Raw genomic sequence first — 26457 nt, 5'->3', positions numbered from 1 at the left:
TGTGCAACAGTAGCGTTCTGCGGTTCCCGAATTAGTATAATTAACCCATTCAGAGATAGCCAACAGCCGAATCATCACTTTCAATGTCTCACTAAATTCCCTGGGGTTCCGCTTTAAAAAGAATAAAAAATAATTATTGTTATTACTAGTAGTGAAAGGGTGATTAAAATGTACTTTTTTCCCTTTTAATTTCGCTTTTTTTGTATTATTTATTATAGTTATTCATCTGTGTAGATTTTTTATTACACTCTTTAATTTTTGTTTTTTTGTTTGTTAAATTTTAATGTTGACAGATGAGGTGGTGCGCTTTGCAGTTATTCAATATGTGTGTTAAAGTGCGTTAATTTTCACGGTGTTTAGTTTATAACTAAAGAGGAAGAAATGGGAATTTGGCGGTATTTAATGGTTTTTCAGAATTCTTTCTCGATAAGAAAAAATGCTGATTTATGCGCACGATATCTCTTAATTTGGCTGCCAAATTATCAACGGTTAAAGCCCTCATCAACGCATAATAGAGTTCATACCCAATCATATGTGGCGTGCAGCGGAAAGCAGACGGTTTTGCAACATGAGAGGCATAAATCAGATGAACTGCCTAGTTGTATATATAGCAGTGATTGTAATACTTGTACAACATTAGCCAAATACATGACCGTATATGACAACTTCTTGTCAGATGAAGAAGAGAAATCTTTATTGGACGAGCTTGAACCTTACATGAGACGTCTCAAATACGAATATGATCACTGGGATGATGTAGGCAGAATATTGAAATACATAGAGTAATAATTTTCTTTATTATTAATTTAGTCATGACTAAATAAATGCGCTTATCCGCATTTATCGCCTATTCATAGGGCATAATGGCCAGTGATGAACAGATATTGATTGCTTACTAATTGGTTTGGGAGCATAAAAGACCCCCACCACCCCACATCACTTAGTGCATATGGGCAAATGAGAGTTTATCACCCATGATTGTAATTTAGTGCAACACCAGTATTAATAATGTAATGCTATATGATTACTTCTAGTGCAGGTATCTACATTCACTAGAAGCAGTTTTCTGACATTGGAATATACAAAACATGGAATAATGGAAAACAGGCAAGCAAATCATTGTCAGTATAGCTGTTGTTGAAATCTTGCTTCATCATTTTATTATCATTTCATGTATAAATTGTATGGTATTTATACAGTGTTTAGAAAAGCCAAGAATTTTTAATTGTTGTGGGATGGGCCGTGGAAGTATAAACAAAATTTAACATCTGATTCAGTTTGTTAGAAACCACAAAGATGCACGTCTTTCACATATTGCATATGAACATTTTCATTTAAAACAAGGGTTACTTGTGATATAGAAAACTGAATATGGTTCAAACCATTATTTATCTCACAGCTAGTGATTCTATACAATCACAGATCTGTCCAACTGTTGAAGGACTATTGTCACATTTGAGTGGTACCCATATGCACTTTCTCAAAATAGTACAGAAGAGAGCAATTATCTGATTAATAACCAAATCACTCCCTGCTCTTCCATGTAGTCTTCTTGTATAAAAATACCTGTGGTACATTTTTAAGATTTTAAATGAAAAAATGTATGCTACAATGTTGGTATGTTCCTATTTTGTTTGCATGCCTTCCATCTCGGAAATATGGTATTATGAAATCCTTGGTAATCTAGAGCACATAAAATTTTCTCCTTGGAAGTATTTCCTCAACAAGAATTGGAAACTATTAAAAATAAATAAATAAAACTCAGCCATATTAAACAACAGTGATGACTGAAGAATTATATGTAAAATCATTAATCATGTCTTCCACCAAGGGAAGAACACATACACAGAACTCCTATTCCTTATATTAAAGGTGTTTCTGAATGAGCAGAAAAGATTTTGAAGAAATTCCAATTCATTGCCAACTTTAAACCTATTCACAACCAATTACCTTCTCTACAAGATATGCTATTACCATGGCAGCTACCCCTGGTGTTTTTACCAAGTACAGTAAATTAAAGATGCCAAGAAATTGGTTTAATCCTTTATGCAAGTGTAAACAAAGTTTGCACCTGGAGTATTTTCAGCACTGGGCAACTCATATATAGAAGCTAATGACTTCACATCACTTGCCTTAGTATCTCATAATGCAAAGCACATATCCTTAGACGTATAATAAGATGTGACACCTTTTGGCTACTCTTATATGAAAATATCACTTCTGCATTACTTCAACCTTGGTATCACCTTTGGGTCTAGCTCCCACTGATGAGGCCTCAATAAAGTCTGGGAAGCTGTGACCCTTTCCATATTGCTTTATGGGATGGGTCACAGCTTCGCATAATGATAATGCTTTACGATACAAAATGAAATATTGGTGATTAATAAATATTAATTTTTTTTTGGTGTGGCAATATGTTCACAAAATGTTTCCGTAATGAACATTCTGAAGATATTTTCATGACTGTTGTTCATCAGAAATGGCATTGGTATTGCCTATGCTTTTCTCTAAAAGCTGCTAAACATGCTGTAGCTTTTCAACCAAAGAACAACAGTAGATAAAATGAAAGAGGAGAAAGAGAAGTTGGCTTGATAGGTTTGAAGCTGGACAGTAAGTGGATGTTGACTAGCAGTAAATGAATGCTTTTATGTTTTTTACATCTAAAATAGCAATTTAGGCATAATTATTATTATTATTATCCAGGCCTCCACGGAGTCAAAAGACTCATCGTGGGAGGTTGTTCTTAGGAAATACAAAGTTTATCATACCACTCCTTGAACTCATTGACCGTTCTTGCTCTAACCACTCTCTCAGACAGTGCATTCCACGGTCCAACCACCCTCCATGCAAAAAAAACCACCTCACCCTCTTGCTCACAGCTTCCTTTCATAACTTCCAGGGATGGCCCCTTGTCATCATTCCTTCTCGCTGTTCCACCAAGTGAAATAACTCCCCAATGTCTACCCTGTAACTGCCTCTCAACAGTTTAAAAGTCTCAATTATATCACCTCTTCTATCCACCAAACTCTGCAGTCCACATTCCCTCAGTCGATCCTCTTAACTGACATTGTACAGTCCTGAAACCATCTTTGTTATCTGCCTCTGCACTCTTTCCATAGTTAGTTTATCCCCTTCAAATCCTGGGGACCAAATTTGAGAACAATAGTCTAAGCGTGGTCTGATCAGGATCTTATACAACAGAATGATAACTCTTCTATCTCTGCAGGTCAACGTCCTTCTCAGTATTGCAGTAATCCTCTGGGTTACCTTCACCACCTTTGCACCCCCTGAATTTCAGTTTTCTATCAATCATCATCCCCAGATCTCATCTTTCCTACTTCCTCCAGTACACTCCTCCAATCGAGTATGCAGCCTTCCATCGATGTATCCCAAACTTCAAGACCTTACATTTTGCTACATTAAACTGACACTTCCCTCCATTCATTTACCCATCTGTCTAGTTTATTCAAATCCTCTTGCAGGGCTTCTGCATCTGTACTATTACTTATAACCCTTCCCAGCATCACATCATCTGCAAACAACTGAATATCCCCTTGCAATGCATTGACAAATGTCATTGATATAAAGGTTAAACAATACCAGTCCCAGTACTGAGTCCTGTGGAACCCAACTTGTTACCTTCTGGTTCGTTACTATTGTTCCACCATACACAACCTTCTAATACCTATCACACAACCAATCCAGAATCCATTTGACTAACCCGACATTTAAACCCATGTGCTGCAACTTAAATATCAGCTTATCATGTGGCACCCTGTCAAACGGTTTTGCAAAATCCAAAAAAATGGCAGCATATGCCTCTTCCTCATCAACTGCTCTTGTTATTTTATTATAAAAGGCAGTCATATTATTAAAACAAGAGTGCTACTTAACAAATCCATGTTGATTCTCACAGATAACATTACCCTCATCTGCCCAGCACTGTATATAGTCCCTCACTAATTTCTCCAAACCTTAATTACTGATGACACACAAACTGGCCTATAATTAGACACTTCTAGTGTGCTACCACCCTTGTGCAGCGGCACTATCTTACCTTCCTTCTGTTCCTTGGGCACCTTTCTGCAGCCAGACTTTTATTGAAGAGCCACATCAATGGAGCTGTCAGTTCTTTAGCACATTCTCTCAAAACTTGTGGTGAAATACCATTCAGTCCCACAGCTTTACTGGTATCTAGAGTACTCAGTGTTTGGAACACACTCTCCTTTTACATCTCTAAACCCTTAACCTGCCCTATGCCTCTAGTGTTAACACCTTCTCCAGGATGAAATATTCCAGTAAAGTGCTCATTGAATAACTCCAATATGTCCTCCGCATCAGTCACTGTATTCCCATTTTTATCCCGCAATGTCATTCTTCCACATAGCTAAAAAATTCCCTAGGATTTTCTTTGGATCTTAGTGCCAATCTCTTCTCATAATTCAGTTTTTCCTTCTCACCATACTGGTCACTCTCCTGGCCTGCTTCTTATATTCTTCTTGTATCTGCCCTTCACCCCTCTCATATCTCTTCCATAATCTCTTTTTCAACTGCAGTTCCTGTTTGATGGTGCTTGTCATCCACTTTACACCAAATTGTGTCTGCTTCACTCATGGAATACAGCTTACAATTGCTGCTAACAAATATTCCATCACAATTTCCATGCACTAATGATATCCTGGCTTTCCAATTCTGCCTTCCATGGAACTGCCCCTAGTTGATACCTAAGACTATTATAATCACCTGCCTTATAATTCCACATACGTACCCTTTTCTTTGATACACCTGCATATCTATTCATCTTCCAAGTCAAAACCATATGGTCACTCTCTCTCCAACTGGTGGGAGAGATGTCATCTCACTTATTATCAGCTCTTTTGATGCTATGACCAAATCCAAAACTCTTGAACCTCTTGTTCCCTCTATTGCATGTTGCCTGAGACATTTGTCCCTCAAGAATTCTAGAAATTCCATCCCCTTATTATTACATGCATTTTCCTCTTCCCAGCTTATACTGTTGTAGTTAAAATCTCCCATAACAATCATTCTTCTTGCACTTGCCAAGCTCAACTGCTTATACATCTGCTCCCCACTCTTTGTGCTCCCTGGTTTGTAGCAACACCCTACTAAATATCCTGTCTTGGCCACTTCTACCTCACACCATATGCTTTCAAAACCATTAGTGTCACTGCCTTCCAAAGCCTCCACTCTTAGAGGACATAGTCATCACTTATCATAAGCAGTACTCCACCACCACATTTTCCTTTCCTATCCTGCCGAAAAATGCTGTACCCTGCTACTTCAGTTCCTGTTATTATATCATCCTCCATCAACCACGTCTCAGAGATCCCAATAATCTTTGTCCAGACTGATGCTATCAGTGCCACCAATTCATCTCCTTTATTTTGGATACTCCTGGCATTAGTATAGAGCATAAAACTGTCACTGCTTCTAATGGTAGCCCATCTCTGTTTAGTGGAACATTGTCCAAAACAATCAATAGAAGAGACATTAGGGTGAAACAGTGTCTTTGAGAGAGAGAGAGGGTTACAATGGATATATCAGGGGGGGGGCAGTGGTGTAGCTAGAGCTTTTTCCACCCTGAGCGGTCCCTGAGTTTGCTGCCCCTCTCAATACACACTACAAAAAGTCCAAACGATGTATTAGGAAATAAATTAAAACAGTATGTTTATTTTTGAAGTAAAACTTTAATTTCAACATTCTAAAATGCTATTTTTCTTGCTTTTCTGTTAGTAAAATCGTTGATGACATTGGCAAAGTCAGTTTCATAGTAATGTAGGTAATTCTTAATCAATTTTTTGTTAAACCAGGTGGTTTAACAAAAAAAAACTCCAACCCCTTGATCTTGTAGTAAATAAACCATTCAAAGACAATTTACAGGCTAAGTGGGAAGACTGGATGATGAATGGCATCCATGAATATAACAAAACAGGGCAGACGAAAAGAATGTCATATAGAGATTGTAGAAAGTTGGGCTGCTGTAAGTGAAAACTGTGTTAGAAATGGTTTCATTAAAGCACAAGGGAATGCAGTGGTATCCAGTGACTGATTATGAAGCTGAAGAAATACTGTTATATTGCATTAAAAATGAAATTTTTAACGCAGTTGAGTCTGATGAAGAATTTTTTGGATTTGAATAGCGTAATGTTCAATAAATATTAAGTAATGCTGCTACCTTAGTTTTGTTATTACATTTGATTTACCTCTCATACCTTTCAAATGTATACCGCGCATGTTCATTTTTAACGAATTTAGACTTTTTCGTATAGATAACGCACACTATCTATACAAAACTTCCAACCAACCCCATATAGTGTAATAATATCAGCATATTTTATATATATATATATATATATATATTTTTTTTTTTTTTCCAAACTATATCAGTCCACTTCTGGATAAAGGTCTTCAATTTTCTGAATTCCATTCTCTTTTCAGCTTTTCTCATCCATTAAATTCCAGCAAACAACTTCATCCTAACATCTCTCTTTTGTCTACTGCTATTCATAAGTCCCCATTCTATTAATAATTTGGGCCATCTTGTGTTGTTATATTCTGCAATGTGTCCAGCCCATCTCTGTTACAAATGCATAATGCATTCAACAATGTCCCACATACCTATCCGTGATGTTATCAAATGGGAAGTATCCTGTCTCTTAAGCATCACACTAAGCATATTCCATTCTTTCAATTCTTCTCTGGGTAACTTTCAATTGGTGATCCATTTCTTTAGTTAAAGGTTTCACTTCCATACATAATTATAAGTAAGTTGGTCAGAACTTTTCTCTTCCAACTAATAGGAATATCACCACCTTTGAAGATATCTTTCATCATTCAAAAGCAATGCAGCCTAATTATATCCTTATTTCTTCTGTTCTATCCATCTTTAATTTTTATAATTTGTTTCAGATAAATTTGAATATACTCTTTTCTTTTTTCATCTGCTAGTATAATTCTTTTTGTTATTAAATTGTAATTCATCATTTCCTTTATTTTATTTATTTTCAACCCAATTTGACTGGACACTTTGAGCTAATTCTCTTAACTTTATTTCTAGATCTCCTGCCAAGAGAACTATATCATCAGCAGAACAGAGATGAGTCAGAATCATTCACAATAAAAGAATGGACATTCTCGTATTATGGCGTAGTTTGTTCTTTTCTTTCTGATCTTAACTTTCATATTTGAAACAGAATCTTCAGTTGGATTATCATCATTCTGACAAGATGAAATTGTGTTATTTAGGTAATTACAATGCTCATTATGTCCATGGGCCCTATAGCTTTCATGTTCTGTTTCATCCTTAGGATTGCAAATATAGGAGGGGGCTAATTATGACCTTTATGCCTTAGACTTGCTTGCATTGCTTTGCCTCTTGGGACTGTAGATAGGAGTTTTTATATATATCGGAGCATATATTCATGGTGTGTTAGGTGTGAACTGCACATCCATGGAATAATCATATCACCAATATTATCTTCATAAGAGGACACTTTTAAACGTGTAAGCATTTCTTTAACGTGTGAGCATTTGACAATGTTCAATTTGTTTTCTGAGAATGCATGCTGAAGTGTGAACTGATATGTTTAGGGAACTAATATAGACAAATTTTTAATATACAGGGTGATTCTAAATTATTGTCGGGGTTTCCTTGGCCTATAATTTTCAAACCAGAAACAACATAATAAAACTGCTTGCAGAATATGAAAGTGTAACTCAAAAAGTTTTATTTGTTAACATTTTTAATCACCGCATTGATGTCTGGGAAATAATATGACATCATACTTCAAAATGGCAGCTGTTTAAGAGAAAGCAATGTGTGTACTTTGGTTTTTCGAAACAAAGTCTGTTATCACAACTCAATATCATTACAGAACTCAGTACGGAAAACATCCACCTTCAGATAATGCTATCTGACATTGGTTAAAGCAATTTCAAGAGATTGGTACTATTCAGCACCAAAAAGGAGCAGGAAGACCGAGCACTTTGAAGGAAGATGTTCCTTGAATCCAGAAAACATTTTATCGAAGCCTACAAAAATCAACTAGACAAGCTTCTTTGCAGTTAGGTATGCTACAAATGACTGTTTGGAGGGTTATTAATAATCCTATAAACTCTGCTGTCAACTCCATGCTTAACAAACTGCAGATTGTTCAGGCTTTACAGCCAGACAATAAACTTTGCCATTTACAATTTGCCCAAGACATTTTGTCAAAAGTCGAAGCTGATGAAAATTACCTTTGGAGATTAATGATTTTTTAGTGATGAAGAAACATTTTGCATCTCAGAGAGAGTAAATCATATCTGCAGAATATGAGGATCAGAAAACCCTCATACCATTCAAGTATTCGAAAAAAATAGTGCAAAGGTGAATGTCTGGTGTTCCTTGTCATGTTCGGAAGTTTTGGTTCCCTTTTTCTTTGCGGAAAAAAGTTACAGTGGTGAACTATCCGGACATGCTGTATCTGTTACCCCCAGTTTGGAAGATCATCAGCCAAATGTGGTGTTCTAGCAAGATGGAGCATTGCCACATTGGGCTCTTATTGTCTGAAAATTTCTTGACATGCATTTTCCTGGGTGTTTGGTTGGGTTTGGTGGACTGATTCCTTGGCTTCTGTGCTCACCTGATATTACGCTGCTTGATTTCATGCATTACCAGACCCCTGTGACCTCCCTCAATGAACTCAAGACCAGAATTGTTGCTGTGATAGAAACAGTTATACCTCAAATGATGGAGAACACTTGGAGGGAAATTGATTATCGCTTGGACATCTTACATGTCACAAAAGGCATGCATGTTAAAGTTGTTTAGCATTCTGCAGTTTTAATTCTTTAATAAAACTTTTTGAATTACCCTTTCATATTCTGTAAGCAGTTTTATTTTGTTGTTTCTATTTTGAAAATTATAGGTCATGGAAACCCTGACAATAAATTAGAATCATCCTTTATAATTTTCTATAAATAATTTATAACTTTTTTGTCCATATTTACAATGGTAACCAGTGTTGACGATTACTGAATGTTCCGTTTTCTGCCAGAGCTTTCACAGATTGTATGATTAGTCAAAGGAGGTTGGAATTTGTGTTTAAATAAGTAAAATGAGTTATTTCAAACCAGAAAAATTATAATTTTCCAGGTGATTACTTTTATATTTATTATATAGCTGTATTTAAAAATCATATCAAAATTCAAATTATCTATGTCTCACTCTAGTATTTGCTAAATGATAATCTCACTACAAAGCATAAACCCTTTTTGCATTCCACATAAACGGCATGCATGAAGCATAGCTATTGTTCATTTGACCTTTATGCTCTCCATATTTAAAATTATATTAATTGACAAATTAAAGTATTCAAAGTTATCCTACAATTAATTGCATTGGACCAATTAAGATGAGTGTTGATGCATTATGCACTCTTAAAACCTTCACACATCAATGAAAAATGCAATTGATGTGAATTTTGTAGCGCGAGTCCTATAAGCCACACGACAGCACACACAACCTGAATTGGCACATGCCACAACTGATGTATATAATGAGTCTGACTGTGGAGGTTTGTTGTAATAATAACTTCAATATTATATATCTGCTTTTTTTCTTTTTCTTTTTTTATAATGCCTGAACTATGCTATTTCATGTGCATGGTTCAGGCATTTAGTATTATCTGCTGTAATAATAAATTAAATTCATGGTTCAACTTGTGCTCTTTATTTTATCAAGGCAATTCATGGTTACAGAGAAACCGAAAGGCTGAAGTGGAATTTACAGAATGAAACAATTCTGCAACGAGTGAGAGAACTCGCATTCCCACCAGGTATACCACAACTTCATCATGTTCACGTCCTGGATCTTGCCAAGAATGGCTACATCAAACCTCACATTGATAGTGTTCGGGTAAGACCTCTTCACATATTTATTTATAAATTGATATTGCAACTTTTTTTAAAACTAGTTTTTTTTTTTTTTTTTTTTTTTTTTTTTTTTTTTTTTTTTTTTCCCAAAATATAGTATACATGTATCATTACCTATTCTTTCCCTCCTCCCTTCCTCATTCATTCTTTACTAGAGAAGTATGCATTTTTGTTTTTTAAATTCCGGGGCCAATATACTTACTTGCACTTAACATGACTTTGCCAGAGTATGTCATGATCCTGTTATTATTTATGTTTTGCTTATAGATATATGTATCCTCCCCACCTCACACACACACACACACACACACACAGAGGCAGTTAACAGACAATACATTGACTTCATAGTCTTAGTTGCCCAGCCATAAATCAAAAACAATCCCTCCACACACACACAAAGTTGCAAAATCTATTGTGCATTAGTGTTATAGGTACAGACATTTAAAAGTTGTGATAGACCAAATAATGTTTCCTTGGAGTTTGATAAATGGGTATATAAGCATGATAATATCATATCTAACATGGATCTGATAAAGACTAGCATAACTTCCTCATAGATGCCATTATGATTGATCAATAACCAGGGAGTTCAACATTATTGTTATGGCCTTTTCATGTAGAAATATACCTTGAAACAATAAAGAGTGAATATCACTTTTCTTTATATATATATATATATATTTTTTTGTGTTAACTAAAATTTCAAATACCATGTTTAAAAACTAGGTACTGTAAGCTGGATAGGAAAATTGAATCCAGACGGTGGGATGATGTAGTGTAGGGCTCAATATTGTTTGCCCACCTTTGTAGGTCTCTGCTTGGCGTCTTGCCAAGAATAGTCGATTCATGCTGAAGGGGAGAAAGAAATGAGGACGTACGAATTGGTTGCCAACACGCGAAATCACGTGCTTTATAGGTAAAATTTTCCAACTGGCTAACTACAATAATCATAAAAGAGAAGTTAATTTTCCGACCTGTAATAATAAACAACTCATCCCACAATACGGACTGATTACCCTATTATTGGAATGGATTCTCCTTTTTCTGTCATGCGCAGAAGTGTCGAAGGATCTCTAATCGGTGGGCGAACTATACTTAGTCCACTGCTGTTTAATTTATACATCAATGATATAGAAAACGATATATGGGAAACTATTCAGTTGTTTGCTGATGATACAAAGTTAGAAGAGCAATAGTTAATGAAGATTATGTAGATATTGCAGGATGACTTAAAAAGACTGTCAGTACTGGCAAAGAATATCGATTGAAAGTTTATTGTAGCTCAGTGTAAGGGTATGCACTTTGGAATAGAGATCACAAGCTGTGTACTACATTGTACTAGATGTGTACGGCCAAGGCTTCCTTGTTCACTGAGTTTAGTATGAGAGATTTTGTACAGTGTAGTGTACTTTCTATGTATTATTATTATTATTATTATTATTATTATTATGGGTATCTCCATGGGGTCAGTAGACTCATCGCAGGAGACCCAAACTAGCAAAACAACATCTGTCATATCTCTTCTTGAATCATTTACAGACGAAGAGCTCACAACCAAGTCAGGCAATGAATTCCACTCATTCACCACCCTCCAGGCAAAAAACCTTGTTCTGACACCTTTGTTAACCACACTCTTCTTTAATTTCCAGGGATGACCTCTTGTTCTTCCATCACTATCACACAGCTGAAACATTTCCCCTGCATCAATCCTATAAAAACCTTTCAGTAATTTAAATGTTTCTATCATATCCCCGCTTCTTCGCCTATCAACTAATCTCTGCAATCTACAAGCTCTCAATCTATCAATGTAGGGAGCATTTTTTACATTACTCACCAACTTTGGTCACTCTTCTCTGAACCCTCTCCACAGCCTCGTCATCTCCAAGGAATCCAGGTGACCAGACCTGAGCACAGTAATCCAAATGTGGAAGTATCAATGCTTTATAAAGGGAAATAATAACCTCTTTATCTCTGGATGTCAGTGTGTTCCTCAACAACCAAGTAATCCTATGTGCAATCTTGGACACCTTAGCAATGTGTCCTCTGAACTTCATCTCCCTATCTACCAACACCCCTAAGTCCCTAGCCTAATCAATCTCTTGCAGTACCTTTCCATCAATGTAGTACACAGCTGGTAATCTTTTAATCCCAAAATGCATGACTTTACACTTTTCCACATTGAACTGACATCCATTATTTTTTGCCCATTCTGCCAGCTTATTTAAATCATCCTGCAAACTTTCAACATCAGCTTGATTTTTTATTGCACTACCCAACTTTGCATCATCAGCAAACAACTGAATATCTCCCTGTAAGCCATTTCCTATATCATTTATATACAAATTAAACAACAATGGCCCAAGCACAGAGCCCTGAGGCACACCACTGGTTACCTGCCTCATTCTGGACTCGGCTCCTTCATACGCCACCTTATGGTATCTCTCCCTGAGCCAGTCTCCTATCCATATCACCAATTTAGTATCCATTCCCATCTGCTCCAATTTGCGTAACAATGTTCTATGGGGTATCCTGCCAAAAGCCTTAGCAAAATCCAGAAGTACCACTGTGTAGCCAGTTCCTTTGTCCAACTCAGATGTCATTCTATTATGAAAAGTTAATAGATTGCTAAGGCAGGATCTACCTTTAACAAAAACATGTTGGCCTCTACAGAGTATCATATCCTGATCCACCCATTCTTGAATTTTGTCTTTAACCAACTTTTCCAATACTTTTACCACTACTCCTGAGATGGCGATTGGTCTGTAATTAACTACCGCAGCTTTAGAGCCACCCTTATGCAAAGGAACCACTTTATCTAACTTCCACTCCCTAGGGACCATACCAGAGTTCAAACTTAAATCAAATATCCAAGTAAGAGGGGTTGACAATTCATTTGTACATTCACACAACACCCGAGCTGATATTCCATCTAAGCCTAGAGCAGTGTTTGCATTTAAATTTTGCAATATATTAAATACCTCTGATTCTTTAGCTTCAATTCTCACATTAGTTATTGCTACAGGTATAGAGATATCCTCACTTGGGTGATAGACTTTTGAAAAGTGATCACTCAGTAACTCGACTATTACATCTGATTTTGTCACCTCAATACCATCAGCACCCACTAAAGTTATCCTTCCGAAGTCATTCTTCCTCTTACTTGCTACATAGCGGAAGAACTCTTTGGGATTACCCTTGATCTCTTTGGCTAAGGTCTTCTCATAATCTGATTTAGCTTTTCTTACTATGCTGGTAACCTTCCTAGCTTGAGCCTTGTACTGCTCATGGGTGTACTGATTGTCTTTCTCCTTGTAAATTCTCCATAACATTTTCTTTTTTTGCAGATCAAGCTTGATACTACTGCTCATCCATCTAACGCCTGCCTTGTTTGACTACCTGACCATGGGGACACAATCTGATATTGCTTTCCTCAGATACCCGCTGATTTTATCCCATGAACTGCTAACATCTTTCCCCTGCAATATGTTCTGCCATGGGATGGCTGCAAGCTCACTCCGAAGCTTGTTATAATTGCCTAACCTGTAGTTCCGTATATACCTACCCCTTCTTAACAGAAAAATCCACAGATTTTGCAACCTCCCAAGTCAATACCACATGATCGCTTTCACCAATTGGAGGTAACGAGGACACCTTACTTATGCATATAACCTCTGAACCAATAACCAGGTCTAACACTCTCACACCACGTGTCCCTTCAGTTATGTGCTGTTTCAAGTAATTATCTCGTAGAATATGTATGAACTCCATTTCCTTTTTGCTACGTGATATTTCCTCCTTCCAATTGATATCACCGTAATTAAAATCCCCCATAATAATCACTAAGCCTGCACTCATTGCACTAATTTGCTGATGCATGAATTCAATATCTTCCACTGTACTCCCTGGCCTATTGCAGCATCCAACTGTATATTTGGTTGCATTGGTCACTATTTCGCACCAGACCGCCTCAAATGAACTCTCATTCGCATGTCTATCATTTTGATATACTACTTTCTTTGGTTGCAACACATCAGCTATCATCATCAGTACTCCTCCCCCTGTTCTATCTTCTCTATCCTCCCTGAAAATACTGTACCCATCACATTCAATTCCAGTGACCACATCTTCTACTGACAGCCAAGTTTCACTAATGCCTACAACTTTTGGTGAGATTGCACTGACTAATGCCAAAAATTCTTCTCTCTTATTTCAAATGCTTCTTGCATTGGTATACAAAAATTGCAGATTCCCTCTAGATCTTGTACCGGCTTTAGAACTGATATATAAGTCACTAATTTCCGTAGTCCCATGTCGATTTTTATCCCTTCTCTTCTGCAATTTATTCTGCGTATAAGGATCAATAAATATACAATCAGTGCTAAAGTTTCTCTCTCTTACATTCAACATTTTCAATATTAGTTTCCCTGCCCAATAACTTCAACTTGTTCAGAAAACAGTAACTTCTTCAATCGCTTATGTCCTTCCATGTTAAGATGCAGTCCATCTCTAGCATACAACTGCCTTTTTCCTTCAAACACACTCCAAACATCAACATTGCTAAGAGTGAATGGTTTGTGGTATGAAAGCAAGAGTGGAGAGAGAATGTGTCATAAATACTTTGTTCGCAATTGCACAAAATTTGAGTTGTGTAGAAAGTGGGAGAACGAAGCGACTAATATTAATAATGTAAGGAACATGATAGTGTGAGAAATATGAATGTGTATGAAAGAAGTGGATGATGAGGTGACAATAAGGAGTAAAATAATATGCTTACGTGGCATTCTTTACAGGACAGAGCTGAAATTAGTGGAGAAAAACGATGGTCATGTGGTACATCAAAAGGGAGAATGAAAGAAAAAGTGAATGAGAAAGATATGGGAGTACAAGAAACTGGGAATAAGGAGAAAGTATTGTATTGAGTTTCAATAATAAGAGGTATACTTAATGTGAAAGAATTTATTATTTTGGCTGGTATGAATGATTTGAAAGGTAAGAACTATGCAATGAGAGAAGATATGAAAGAGTTATTGATAGAAACAAAATGAAGAGTGAGAAAGCAAAGATTGTGAATCTACTGCCTCAGTATGACAGGACTGAATTGAGAAGAAGAGCCGACATTGCCAAGAGTCAATGAGAAGATTGTGCAATGCAGGAGGAATAGCTTGCAGCTTATAGATGTGTGGAGTGAATTTGATGGATACAAGGACTGCCTGACAGACTGCATTTGAATGGATTTGGATTTAGATGTTAGGAAAGAGTATTGTTCAGTGAGAAGTTGTTAGCGCCAACTCAGGGAAACTAGAAGTATTAGTGGGGGGGGGGATGTAGTCAAGTGTGTGTCCACCTCTGAGACAAATGACTCTTTGTATAGAAATGATTATGCAGTGGTGAAGGCAGTTTTGCAGGTTTCAAATCCAAATGGATTGTTAATGACATTACATGAGGGTAATGTTAGTCCAAGGAGATGATAAAAGGCATGTACATGAATGCCAAAAGTGTCAGAAATAAGGGATAGAAATTTTTGGTATTGGTCAGCTTGACTTTGCCAAAAATTTTAGGTGTCATTGAGACTGGTTGACAGAAAATGATATAGCACAAATAGAATGCAAAGTTATTGTACTTTTAGGGAGGATAGAGGGAGTAGGACAGAAGGTGAGGTATTACTGACAATAGCTGAAGAACTTCAACCACAAAAATTAGAAGTTAAAGAGGATTTGAGGTCTAGGGGAGGTGGTTCATTTGAGTCTATCTGGTGCAAAATAGAGGCCAATTAGGATAAAATATATTGTTAGGTTGCTGCTATAGATAGGAGGTCCACAAGAAGATGTTGATGCTATGCATTGGCAGATTAGCATGAGTGCAGTATGAGCAATTATTATGGGGAGGAAAGGAAACATGGCAAGATGGAAGTGGAATTTATATGGAATAATGATCTGAAACAGCATTTCATGGAGGAGACCAAGAATTTGAGAGTGTTGGATCTGGTAATAGCATCAGAAGATATCCATAACTAACATAGATGCTCTGCCTCCAATTGGGAAGAGTGACCATGTAGTCATTCTTCCCAATTTTCCCAAAGATTTGAGAAGAGGTCAGGAAGTCGCTAAACACATGAAATTATCTGTTAAAAAGTAGTCGTATGTTGAATTCTCAAGCTGGAAATTATTAATGGACTTAGGAGGTATCTTGGAGCAGTGCCATGGTTTGAGAAGAGGTCAGGAATTGTTTGAGAGAAGCAGTATCAGACTGCATACCCAAGGTCAGGAGGATAAACTAAGTGGAGATTAAGTGGATGAGTAGAGATATAAAGCAAGAGCTGCAAAAAATAAAATACTGTTGAGGGAATATAAAGAAAGAGGTGATCAGCATTCTTCTGAGCATTACAAAGTGCAAGCAAGAAGGACAACTAGTATGGTAAAAAAAGGTCAAATCAGATTATGAGAGAAAATTAGCTAAGCAGACTGAAGTAAATCCAAAGGAGTTTTTTCATTATGTGGCAAATAAGAGGGAAAATGTCTATGGAAGGATGACTTTAATGAATGCTGATTGTAAGAATGCACAGAAGCAAAAGAAATAGTTCAGCTGTTGAGTGATCACTTTGCAAAGATGTATCATCATCCAGGTAGAGATTTTGTAGTTGTTGATGTGACAGAGACCCTTGTCAAAATTCAGCTAGGTGAACAGGAGGTGCTAAGCATATTAAAAAATATCAATGTGAATACAACAGTGGAACTGGATGGCATATCAGCCCAATTACTACATGAAAGTTTGATGAGTGTGGAAACTGTGAATGGATTTAAGGCACAGTTCAGTGAGTTTTTTGTGTGATGTTAATAATAATAAGGCTGAATTCTGACAAGAACAATATTTTTGTAAATCAAATTTTGAATAACAAATTGTACTATGATGTAGTCAAGTGACATCACCTTTGGAATATGCTGTGACATGCAAATTCATCGCATGATCCAAAGCAAACTATAAGTTATAAAAAAAAGTAAATCCTGAAGTAAGTAAGACTGCACCTGGATTATTGTATGCAGATTTGGTTTCCTGGGTTCCAAGGGGATAAAGAAGCTGTGGAAAAGGTATATAGAAGAGTTACAAAGATTATATTGGGATTTAAATTATGAATACAGATTGCAAGTATATGGATTAGACTCTGGTTAACAGGAGAAAGAGGGGTGATATGATATTGTCTGATGAAATTTATATAGAAGATGGGGAGAGAACATGGGGGCATTCATGGAAGTTAAGTTTGCTTGCAGTCAAGATAGGGGTAAGAGCTAGGTTTTTTCTCACAAAGCAGTGAGTGATTGGAATAGTTTTCTTTTAGGGGGAGTGAGTGCATCTAGTGTGAATGAATTTAAGGGAAGGTATGACAGATGGTTTGGGTGATTTATAGCCTTTCTTGATAAGCCCTTGACTCCCTGGCAGTCTCAAATAATAATAAAAGGATGGAAAACAATAGGAGAAAGGTCAGAAGAAGGGTGCTCAACAAAAGGAAAGTATCAGAAAGCAGTCACACAGTTAAGTTGACTAGTCTAAGAGCTGGCACATTGTACAGCCATAATATGCCAAACACCTAGAAATGGTTGTAAGCGTATTTTGTCTCATTATGAAAATTTGAAAGACAAGTAATCTAGGACTGCCAGTGAATATATGATAATTTGCCCAGAAAAGGTTATGGAATCACTGTTATTTATTAGAATATTTACCTGTTAAAAGGAAAATTATATCATTAATTCAGTCAGTAAGGACAGCTCCTATAGAAGAGGTTGCATTAATAAATTGTGGAATAGTTGTAGTATCGACTTACAGTTCTGTAAAAAGTTTACAGAATGTGTCCAAAAGAGATTAAAGTAAATGTAATTGAAGTAAATGCATTACTCCACAAATAATGCTTTGCTCCAATACTTTACTCAGTATGGTATAGTATAGTATTCATGGAAGCAAGTGTGTTCAGACACGGTTCAAGATATTCAGTTAGACTTGCACAAGGTTGTAGTGTAATTTAGCTATCTCCATGTTTGTGTCACAGTAATTCTTCAATGTAAGTGAATGTTTGTTTGCCATAATATTTGATGTTTGATTTCATTTGTATGTGCTGCCATTTCTTATTTGTTTCCTTTTGTTCTCTACATCTTTGATGTGTTCAGATTGTGTACTTCTTCCAACCTGCCTGTCTGTCCTATGCAATGTAAACCACAGGTAACAGTTGATCTTGTAGAAACCTTACTAAAGAATGCATAAATTACATAAGGTTGCAGCTTTCTAAAATTGATAGCCAGTCTTACACTCTCTGAGTTTTGAAGAATTCTGTATAATACATAGAAAAAATGCAGTTTTTACTGAATAATAAAAACACCTATATAAAACTGGATCATTTCCATAATAAGACCAGTAATTTGATTAAAAAATCATTAAAAAAAATCTCATCTCATAACATCTCCCTAGTTCCAAGAATTTATGGAATTTCTATCTCTGTCTTATGCCTCTGACTGAATCAGTCAACATTTTCTTCAGGGTCTGCCACTGAATCTTTAAGGTTTTGGTTTTCAAACTTTTTTTTAATAATGTTTGTGTATTTAAGTCAACATTTCATCTCTGAAGATGTTATAGCCACAAGTTGCTCAGCTATAGCAGCTTTACTTTCAAAAAAAAAAAAAAAAATTGGCATCTTTTTTGCTTAAGACATTGCTTCTCTTCTCTCCAGTTTCTTATTCTGTACAAATCTCAAATCCATCCAGCCTTGGAATACGGCTCATACATTTGGGTTTGTGCATCTAAGACTTCTCTAAAAATTCTTAATGTAGTCAAGGCATAGTTTCTGCATTGTCTCTCTCCTATAGATATTTCTATGAGCATTGTTCACTAGCATCCATTATACACTGCCCCCTTCCCCATTCCTGCTGAACCTACAGGAACAAGAAACAGCTGTCTAACATCTTTTAGAGCAACTGCACCTCATGGACCCTGTTACTCAGTCGTCTTTTATTCCATCTAACATAGTTCTGTGGAACAGCCTTCCTTATGAAGTATTCTCCAAGGACTATAACCTCCAGCCCTTTAAGAAGAATATTTACAGAAATTGCTTTTGATCCCAACCCAGATATATTTATTTCCTGTAGGCTTTTTGGCCTTATGCAGAAGCGTTATAAAAAACAAACAAAAAAAAAGACATCTAGAATATCTTTATGTTCAGATGGATATAGCATTTACGATCTTCATTTCCTTTAATGGTATTTTTCTTTAATTTCTCAATTTCTTTTTGCTTAAACATTCATGATATTTATCTTCTGTATTTCCAAAATTGTCCAATGAATTTTTGTTTAACTTCTTGTAAAGATTCAATAATTTAGTTTTCCTGATTTATTAGCCAGCATATTTTATGTGATTTCTTCATCTTTCTGTGCTCACCATAGAGTTTTTATTTTTCCATCTTTGAAGACAGCTTCACAATCTCTCTTTTTCTCTTATTCGCTTTCTATTATACTTGTATATTTAAATCTGAACTTCACACAGATGTGTAGGAACACTATGGTTATTGAGACATTTGCCGAAAGCTCCAGTGTCAGAATGTCACTTGACAGGATATTTTACCAGTTATCGAAATTGCCACACTAAAAAAGCTACATGGCTACAGTTTGTCAAGGTTACCAAAACCTACCAGCTATGCTTCTGATTTCACATCTGGGAGTAATGCAGTTTTGATTCTTTTCAAAACTTTAGTATATGTTTTCAGTAGGATTCTTATGGTGTTCAACAGAAGATGATCATCACTGCCTGTTTCAGAAAGTCATTGCTGTGTGTGTGTGTGTGTGCACGCGCGCGCGCACGCATGCATGCACACATGCTTGTTCTTTCTGTTTGAATCTATGAACATTTTTATATTATGACATGGTTTTAGTAATAACTAATTCTTGTTCTGGGGAATTCTTGTAAGTACCTGCCATTATTGTTAACTCAGCTGTTTTTCCCTTATAGATATGCAGAAATGCTTTTCTGAAACTTTTTCTGTATACCTGAGATTTGTTTTCTGCTTTGCTGTTTTTAGTCTCCATCAATAACCAGTTTTGTTCAGACTCTTGATACATACTGTACGTCCACAGATGAGAGCCCCTTCGACACTTCTGCACATGTCAAAAGAAGGAGAATCCATTCCAATAATAGGATAATCAATCCTTCTTGTGGGATGAGTTGTTTATTATTACATGTTGGAAAATTAACTTCTCTTTTATGATCATTGTAGTTTTTAAAGTGGTTACTATTTTGTTTGTATAACAGTTGAAAAATTTTATGTATAAAACGTGATTTCGCATGTCAGTGACCAATTCGTTTATCGCTTATTTCTTTCTCCCCGTCAACATTAATTAACTCTTTTTGGTAGTCCGCCAACGACAGCTCTCGCTTCTGTGATCAGACAGTGCATTTCATAATTTCGAAAATGTTAAAAATGTTAGCGGTGAGAAAATGGTTCAAATATAACCAGAAAAGTTTGTTTTTTAACTACATTGGGTTTGAAAATTTTGTTATGTAGTGGGGAAAATGTTGATTAGGTGTATTAAAATAGAGCTTGTTTTAAATCTTTTATTTTTGATTTCACTTTCATGTCGCTTTTGAGATACTACTAATGTTTCTGTAATTCCTCTGCTAGATGAATTTTTTTCCATTGATTTCTTAAGTTTCGTAGATCTGGAAAAACATATGACAAGGTGCCAAAGAGGAAAGCGCTTCAAATGTTACAGTTTTATGGTGTAAATGGGACATTTTATCAAGCAATACTTAGTCTTGGAGTTGTAAGTCAGCATTTAGAATTGAAGAGGGGGTATAGGAAGATTGTTTGATGATTAAATCAGGTGTGAGACAAGGATGTACATTCTGTTATTCATCATATATATAGTATATGGATCACATTATGAAGGAAAGTGGTGTTAAAATTGATGATAATCTCAGCTCTTTATGCTGTTGTTTCCCTTTTTCATTAATTACTTTGTTAATTATGCTCTATACGTTATGTTCGTCCTATGGTATCATGTGGTACTGTCTAAGTACAAAGGAATTGCCTCGGGGTTGAGCCAAAATCCAAAATGCAACAAAGCTCCTGAGGTTCTTCTTCTCTTAAGGTTCTAAGACATTTATTTGTTAACGCTGCACCACTTAGGACAATTAGTTTAAAGGAGGAAATCTTAAACAAGAAGAAGATACTCAGATATACCTCAATGACTAACAACTTTGCAATCGTGACCATAAATTCACTACTTAAATCTTCCACCTAGGTTCTTCTATTTAACAAGTGGTGCATCGGATAGTACATACACAGACAACTGAATTAGAAGAAACAAAAGGTTTATTCAACATTATACAGTGCATAGAAATTTGCATAAAATTCAATTCAGTACTACAAAATATTGTGCAAATATTATCAGCAAATGTGAGCGTTTAAGTCACGTAACTCACATAGGATTGACAATCGTGCTGCTCCAAACTATATCACATATAAATTCTTCAAATTCCTCTCTAATAAAATCTAGTTAACATGCATTAGCACCTTATAGACACACATCCTTAGTATAATATATAATGGGATAACAATATTTTCTTATACATTTTCACAAATATTTTCTCTTTGCTTAAAATATCCTAACTTTGTTCACATATATAATTTACACTTTGATGCAAGTAATTTTCTTTGAGTCATTGCTTGTTAAATTATGAAAGAAATAAATTCTCTTAAGAACTTCATTGATCACAATTTAACAGAGGTTTCCTCTCCCTTTTAAAATTTTTCCAAATTTTTTTTTTGTCTTGTGTCCTCTTTCATTTCTGGGGGGGGGATCCATGTCAAGGATTTCCTGCTCCTTATCCATTCCTCATACTGTGGATTTCTTTGATTGTAGAAGCACTATGTACCTCTGTGGTTGTTTGCATCTTCACCTAGTTTATCAATAGTATACATTTCCCCTTTGGATTCCACCCTTTCCCCTTTCCTAACTCTAATGTAATTTACTTCTGAGACATTGGGTTGAATCTCATCTACGTCTAAGCTCCCATTGCCAACATAATTTCCCTGTGATGTTCTTACTACAATGGATTACATGAGGGCTTGTCTCTCCTGACAAAGTGTACTCCTTCCTTCATGCCCAAGTTATCACCTGCTAGCTCACTTATAGTTTCATTGATTTGTTTTTCAAGGCTCCCTTTATAAGATCTTATTCTGGGTGAGTTCCTTCCCTTCTCATGCGATTTTGGTTCAAATCCCTCTTTAATGTCTTGCCTTCTTCCTAGGAGATATACTTCTTTCCTCGCATAATCACACTTAAAGTTGTACCTTATCAAAAAATCATTATCCAGAATCAGTTTTATGTTGGGAGAGAAGATCCTGACAAGACCAGAAACTCATGCCAAACACACATTCTGAATTTAGGTAGGTACGCTTTAAGATTCACAGATTTAAATGCATGAGGTGCGGAGGCTGTAAACCCAAATATTCTCACAGATCGTTTGAGGAAAGTAATCTTGTCCTTAATATAGGGTTCTAATATTTTAAAATAGTCTTCAGAAATGATGGAGGTTTGGGCTCCAGTGTCAAGTAAGGCATTGCAATGTTCTCCATGCACACTGGTCTTCACCATCATTTCATAAGACTGCCCTTTTATTCTTTGCCCTTTGCTCCACATCCTATTAGCATATGTGTGAGACCTAAGCTCTTCATTATGACCTCTATTAAGGCGTCTCCTGCCATTGAAACAGTTGAGAGCAAAGTGCCCAATTTTGTCAAAATTATAACACCTGGGAGGCTCTCTTCCATCGCTTTGATCATTAGTTCTTCTGTGATTTGATGGAAATGCTATCGTTTCCTGGGAGGTGAATTCTGTTAATCTCTGCATTACTGAATCTATTCGGTCGAGAAGTGGGGGGGCCCCCCTGTTGTCGCTCAACCTCCTCGCAAATTAACCTTGTGGTTTTCTCAGTCCTGCTACAACTAGGCTCTGGGGTCTTTATAGACACTGCTCCTAGTTTGCTTCGTCTAAACACTCCATGACGGGCTTCTGGAGAAGTTCTACTTCCTGTCTTACAATAGATCTGATGTTGTCTGTCTCAGCAAAAGATTCTGTTAATTTATTTATCGCCTGACTGACATTGTTTTCATTTCCCCTTTTCACCTTAAATTTTTCTTTCTTGTCCTTGCATTCTTTATTTTGTTCGAGCCTTTTAACTCAGCTGCAGTCTTCTTCAACCATATTAATAAACCCAGGAGCAGTTGCGGGACGGATATCTCCATGCGTCTGCTCACGTTCTTTGACCGCATTGTAACAGTCATTCAAGTTGGTTATCCTCTTATTGAATGCAGTCTCCCTTAATTCTGTTCTTACCCCCTGTCTGAACTGCTGGAAGACGGCCCAGTCCAAGTGAGGTTTCTCTTCACTGTGGACACTCAGGGTACTGGCCACCATTAGTAATCTGTTCTGAAAATCAGACACACTCTCCCTGTCCTTCTGAGTGCACCTCTGGAGTTTCTGGAATTAGGCCAATAACTTCCCAATTTAGAGAACTGAGAAATTAGGACCGTTTTAAACCTTTGAATACTCCAGGGTCTCTTTTAGAATAGGAGAGGAGTATAGGAAGGTTTTGGCTTTCCCTACCAGTTTACTACAGAGCAAGACCAGTAGCTGAAAATCAGTCCATCCTCCAGCCTTTCTTAGTTCTTCTATGTAGTTGAGGAATGCAATGACATCATCTGAATCCTCGCCCAAGAACTAAGGGAACACTTGTTGGGGGTTGATGCATCGAAAAATTTCATTGTCTTCCATTATTAAACTACTAGTTGGGTTCAACATGCTTGCATCTAAGTTAACAATAAAGCACACTAAAAAATTTCAAGAGTATTCAAATTGAACCTTTGCTTTTCAGTTGTCTGATTAGAATCCAAAACCAACTTGCCGTGGTTAGTCTCTAATTAAGATTTATTTAAGCAAAACCACATCCTGTTGGCTGCACCATTTATGTTGTGTCCCTTTTTCATTAATTACTTTGTTAATTATGCTCTATACATTATGTTTGCCCTATGGTATCATGTGGTACTGTCTAAGTACAAAGGAATTGCCTCAGGGTTGAGCCAAAATCCAAAATGTAACAAAGCTTCTGAGGTTCTTCCTCTCTTAAGGTCCTAAGACATTTATTTGTTAATGCTGTGCTACTTAGGACAATTAGTTTAAAAGAGGAAATCTTAAAGAAGAAGAAGATACTCAGATATACCTCAGTGACTAACAACTTTGCAATCGTGACCATAAATTCACTACTTAAATCTCCTGCCTAGGTTATTCTATTTAACAAGTAGTGCATTGGATAGTACATACAGACAACTGAATTAGAAGAAACAAAAGGTTTAAATTGTTCATATTTGGTCTAATGTATTAAAATTAAGAACTTCTATTGTTAAAAGACCATAAGATTTAATGATTGAAAATACAAAGAGCCAACAAGTTTCACTAGCCGGTGTCTAGCATTTTCAAGGCTGTATTGGTGTGAAAACAAATGCATCAAGTTACATGAAAACATACACTTTAGTAACTGCTAGGCCATTACATTTGATAATTCATGTTTGATGGCGTGCATGCGTTCGAATGCTTCAGTCAGAATCTGGTACATGACCATGTGTTGTGTAGTTTTTTTGTATATTGTAGTTCTGTTAAGCTGAGAGAATTGATGAGATATTTCCATATGTCTTTAAGAATAGCACCTTGATTTCTATTTAAATTATTGCCTGTGCATAGCACCACTGCTGCTTCTTTCAAAGTTCTGTGTCTCTAGTCATTCTCGATGTAAGGCATAGAACTGTTTTTCCAATCTATAATGTAATTTGATGTTGAGAAATGATGAACTAAACCAGATGTGATGATTCTATTGTGATTGACATCCCCCACATGTTCCTTCTGTCTTCTAGAGGTCTGTCCAATGTAAGAAAGGCCACACGTGCATGGAATTTCATATACTCCAGGAAATAGCTGTCACAAATAGCTAACAATCTATCTCTGAATGGATACCCTTCTAACATTTTAAATTAATTGTTTTTTAAAGACAACCTCCAACAACGTGGAACGGAGTCCCAATATGTGTCCACAGCTGTCATTCCATATATTAATTCAGTATCCACAAAATTGGCAAGAATGTTAAAAGCTCATAACATCAGAGTAGTTTTTTAAACCAACTACCATGATCAGACAAGTCTTAAGATCACCCAAAGATGAGGTACCTTTCTTCAAATTTTCTGGAGTATATGAAATTCCATGCACGTGTGGCCTTTCTTAGAGTGGACAGACCTCTAGAAGTTTTGAAATAATACAAAAGGAACATGTGGGGGATGTCAATCACAATAGAATCATCACATCTGGTTTAGCTCATCATTTCTCAACATCAAATCACGTTATAGATTGGAAAAACAGTTCTATGCCTTATATCGAGAATGACTACAGACACAGAACTTTGAAAGAAGCAGCAGTGGTTGCTATGCACAGGCAATAATTTAAATAGAAATCAAGGTGCTATTCTTAAAGACATATGGAAATATCTCATCAATTCTCTCAGCTTAACAGAACTACAATATGCAAAAAACTACACAACATGTGGTCATGTACCGGATTCTGACTGAAGCATTCGAACGCATGCACGCCATCAAACACGAATTATCAAAGTAATGGCCTAGGAGTTACTAAAGTGTATGTTTTCACGTAACTTGATGCATTTGTTTTCACACCAGTACAGCCTTGAAAATGCCAGACAGTGGCTAGTGAAACCTGTTGGCTCTTTGTATTTTTAATCATTAAATCTTATGGTCTTTCTAATAATAAAAGTTCTTAGTTTTAAACAAAAGGTTTATTCAACATACTAACATTTATACAGTGCATGGAAATTTGGTAAAATTCAATTCAATACTACAAAATATTGTGCAAATATTATCAGCAAATGCGAGTATTAAGTCACCTAACTCATATAGGATTGACAATTGTGCTGCTCCAAACTATATCGCATATAAATTCTTCAAATTCCTCTCTAATAAAATCTAGTTAACATGCATTAGCACCTTATAGACACACATCCTTAGTGTGTAACACTCTTAAATTTACACTCATTTCCTTTCACAGTTTATAATATGCTACAGTCCTATTCTATCTCTGTTTAAGTCCTCAGATCTTGAATTACATATCATTCATTCACATTAATTAACAAGAAAATTTCACGATACCAGTTTACAGTGGGTTTCTGCACTTGTTCCTTTCCTTATTCGTCCCTGGATCCTCAAAATGATTTCTTCTTGCTGGGGAAAGTATCTGGGATTTCTCAATCATGTATAGGCCTACTCGTTTCCAGTAGGTGATGCCTTTTTTCCAGGGAGATACTTGGGGTAAAGTAGTTCCTTCAACATGAAGCATTCTACATAGACTCTGAGCTTTTCTGCAGACTTCCTTGACATTTCGGGAATAATGTTATTCTCCTCTGGTTCACAATACATAACCTTTCCTA

At 36.3% G+C, this 26457-nt stretch overlaps 1 protein-coding gene across 1 annotated transcript in view; it reads left to right on the top strand.

The window, feature by feature from the left end:
- Positions 1–344: 344 nt before the first annotated feature.
- LOC150098638 (RNA demethylase ALKBH7, mitochondrial) overlaps positions 345–26457 on the top strand; it is a 37638-nt gene continuing 11525 nt past the window's right edge. Inside the window, exons 1-2 of the mRNA XM_090405445.1 lie at positions 345–756; positions 9746–9919. Of these exons, the coding sequence (XP_090261571.1) occupies positions 382–756; positions 9746–9919 (549 nt within the window). The 5' untranslated portion in view covers positions 345–381. The remainder of the gene's footprint in view (positions 757–9745; positions 9920–26457) is intronic.

Source organism: Typopeltis vanoorti, chromosome 15 (assembly GCF_054136105.1).
Source record: "Typopeltis vanoorti isolate ZY-2024b chromosome 15, IOZ_Tvanoo_1.0, whole genome shotgun sequence".
Lineage (NCBI taxonomy): Eukaryota > Metazoa > Arthropoda > Arachnida > Uropygi > Thelyphonidae > Typopeltis > Typopeltis vanoorti.
Note: the sequence above shows the minus strand (reverse complement) of the source record. Positions and strands in the feature narration are given on the sequence as shown.